We start from the raw sequence: 3,113 nt of genomic DNA on the forward strand, positions 1-3,113 counted from the left end.
TTTCATCCAGCCTGCCACCAGACTCCCAAAAATATTGGGTCTGATGGTAAAGGTATAAACAATTGTAGGATTTATTTCCTTTAGAAATTTATAAGTACGATATAAAAAACCTATTAAACTCAGTGGATTGCTGACCAATCTGCCTATATCATAGACTTTTATTTGATACGATTCCAACTCTTGCCTATCCTTGACATCACCCGCAGATGACATACTAAGATCATTCTGGTAGCTTGTAATGCCGGATACCTCCATACGAAGTAGAGAGCACCGGGGATAAAAGGTATTTTCTAATGATTATTCGTTCCCCGTACATTTTATTTTTGAACTAGTTCGAGCCATTTTTTGGAGAAGGCTTCTTTGGAAGTGGATATATCCAATGTAACCACCGAAAAGCTTGGCCGTCCGCCACCGCCGCCATTGAATGCTTGCCCCAATTCTTTTGCTATTTGATTAGCCATCAAAGACTTAGAAGACTGAACCGCATCGGAAATAGCTATAGCTACTTTCAATTTTTCTTTTTCTTCATAGACCAAAGCAATCGCTACATCATCGTGTTTTGCACGCAATTGAGTCGCTATATTTTTGATAATTTCTGATGAAAAATCACCCAAAGAAATCATAGCTCCAATTGGATTTGCCGCGACCTGAAATCTTTTTTGAATCCTCGGCATTTACAATATATTTTTCATATTGTTCTATCGTTTTACCCTGTTGAGCCGTTTCTTGCATCAAGTTTTGGATAGCAGGCAAAAGTTTTTGAGGATTTTTCATAGCCAACGCTATTTCCTCTAATTGAGCTTCTTTTCCTTGATAAAATTCCAAAACAGCTTGTGATGTTATCGCTTCAATACGTCTAACACCCGCCGAAATAGAACTTTCTGAAATAATTTTGAAATACTCAATCTCTCCTGTATTTTTCACGTGCGTACCGCCACATAATTCTTGCGAAAAAGCGGCATCAAAAGTGATAACTCGCACAAATTCGCCATATTTTTCGCCAAAAAGTGCCATTACGCCTCTGCTTTTTGCCTCATCGATTGGGATATTTTGCTCTTCTTTCAAGTCAATTTGTGCTTGAATTTTGGCATTGACCATTGATTCTAGCTTTTGAATTTCTTCATCCGTCAATTTTGCAAAATGCGAAAAGTCAAAACGCAATAATTTTCATTTATCAAACCCTTTTGTTCGACGTGCATTCCAAAACATTTCTCAAACTAGCCTGCAATAAATGGGTAGCCGAGTGATTTTTGGTCGTTAAACTTCGTTTCGTTTTATTGATTTGTGCATTAAAATTCCCTTTCAAGTCGGCAATTTCTATTTCTTTTGTCAAATGAAATATCGTATCATTTTCTTTAATCATGGTCAGATATTGATTTTTGATTTCCAAAATCAACTCACCACTATCTCTGCCACTTTTTCTGGCATAGAAAGGCGTTTTGTCTAGTACAATTTGATAAAAGCTTTGATTCTTAGCGACTACTTTTCGAATTTTGACAATGGATGCATTACTTTCAAAATCGGTATAACCAATGAATTGCGTAGCTTTTCCATCCAATTCGGGATGAATAATTTCCCAATCTTCAGTCTCTAATTTTGTACGGCGCATCTGACGATCCTTTTTTTGAATTTGAAGTTCTTTTTCAAAAGCTGCTTCATCTACCATAATACCTGCTTCTTGCGCCATTAATTGCGTCAAATCAAACGGAAATCCATACGTATCATATAAAGTAAAAGCATCTTTGCCCGAAATAGATTTTGCATTATTCACTGTCAAATCATTGAAAATCTTAATTCCCTTGCTCAACGTAGCAAAGAACGAATTTTCTTCCTCGCGGATTACTTGTGTTGATCAATCTTTCTGTGCTGTAAGTTCGGGAAATACATCGGAAAACTGACTGGCGAGCAAGCCCACCAATTGATGCATAAAAGGCGTTTGGAAATCCAAAAACGAATATCCATAACGAACCGCACGTCGAAGAATTCTGCGAATCACATAGCTGGCACCTGTATTGGAAGGAATTTGTCCATCGGCAATAGTAAAACTAATAGCACGAATATAATTCTGCAAATTATAAGCAGCCCTCAGACTTCGTATCTGAAAAACCATATTTTTTGGCACACATTTTCTCTACCGCTTCAATTATTGGCATAAAAATATCGGTATCATAATTACTCGTTTTTTCTTGAATGACACGAACTAATCGTTCAAATCCCATTCCTGTATCTACGTGCTTATTTGGCAAAGGCTGGCTTTTGTCCGCTTTTCTATTAAACTCCATAAACACATTGTTCCATATCTCTATCACGTTGGGGTCATCGCCATTCACCAATGTTTTGCCATCAATACGGGCTCTTTCCGCATCATTTCTACTGTCAAAATGAATTTCGTTCCCCCCCATTTACAGATTACTAAGATCTTTTTTATTTCCCAATAAAATTCTATCCTCAGCCTATATTTTTCCAAATTTCTTTACTTTTTTCACCTTGTAAATTTCTTTACTTGTCATATTAAAAATAGTAACATAAAGTCTATCTTTTGGCAATTTGTATACTTCTGTCAACAGTTCCCAAGCATAAGAGATAGCTTCTTCTTTGAAATAATCGCCCCCTCTCCCTCATCGGTGGTGTATCTACCTTCAAATCAAATGTTGTGTTTTCCGCTTACTCGAAGGCATTTTTGCGTATCTGCTATACGAGAATATTGCGCAGGTGCATTTCCCATGAAAATATCTTTGAACGGGTTCATACCCGCATTGATGAACAATAAGGTAGGGTCATTTTTGACCACGATAGGCACACTGGGCACTATTTTGTGGCCTTTTTGCTCAAAAAAATCTAAAACTGTTTTATTTTATGCACATCATCATTAATATCAGTACTAAATTTATAATTACTTTTAAAACCTACAAAAATAGCTTCTTTTTTTGGAATGAAAATAAATAGTTTTTGGAATGATAAAGATATTATTTATCTATAATATAATGTGCCAAATCAATAAAATTAAAAATAATTATAGTTTATAAAATAAACTACTTTATATTTGCAATAAATTTAAATTATATATTTATGGAAAATTCAACATTATCAAAAGGAAAAAGTTTGGAAATTAT

General features: G+C 35.3%; 1 protein-coding gene across 1 annotated transcript; it reads right to left on the reverse strand.

Annotated features, from left to right (window-relative positions):
* Positions 1-317: 317 nt before the first annotated feature.
* On the reverse strand, positions 318-2,219 carry LOC123468646 (alanine--tRNA ligase-like). Its single transcript, XM_045167922.1, has 5 exons — positions 2,136-2,219; positions 1,900-2,065; positions 1,402-1,770; positions 711-1,118; positions 318-595 (listed from the first exon to the last, which is right to left on the reverse strand). The coding sequence occupies exons 1-5, from the start codon at positions 2,217-2,219 to the stop codon at positions 318-320; spliced, it is 1,305 nt and encodes a 434-aa protein (XP_045023857.1).
* Positions 2,220-3,113: the final 894 nt, after the last annotated feature.

Source organism: Daphnia magna, unplaced genomic scaffold (assembly GCF_020631705.1).
Source record: "Daphnia magna isolate NIES unplaced genomic scaffold, ASM2063170v1.1 Dm_contigs402, whole genome shotgun sequence".
NCBI lineage: Eukaryota > Metazoa > Arthropoda > Branchiopoda > Diplostraca > Daphniidae > Daphnia > Daphnia magna.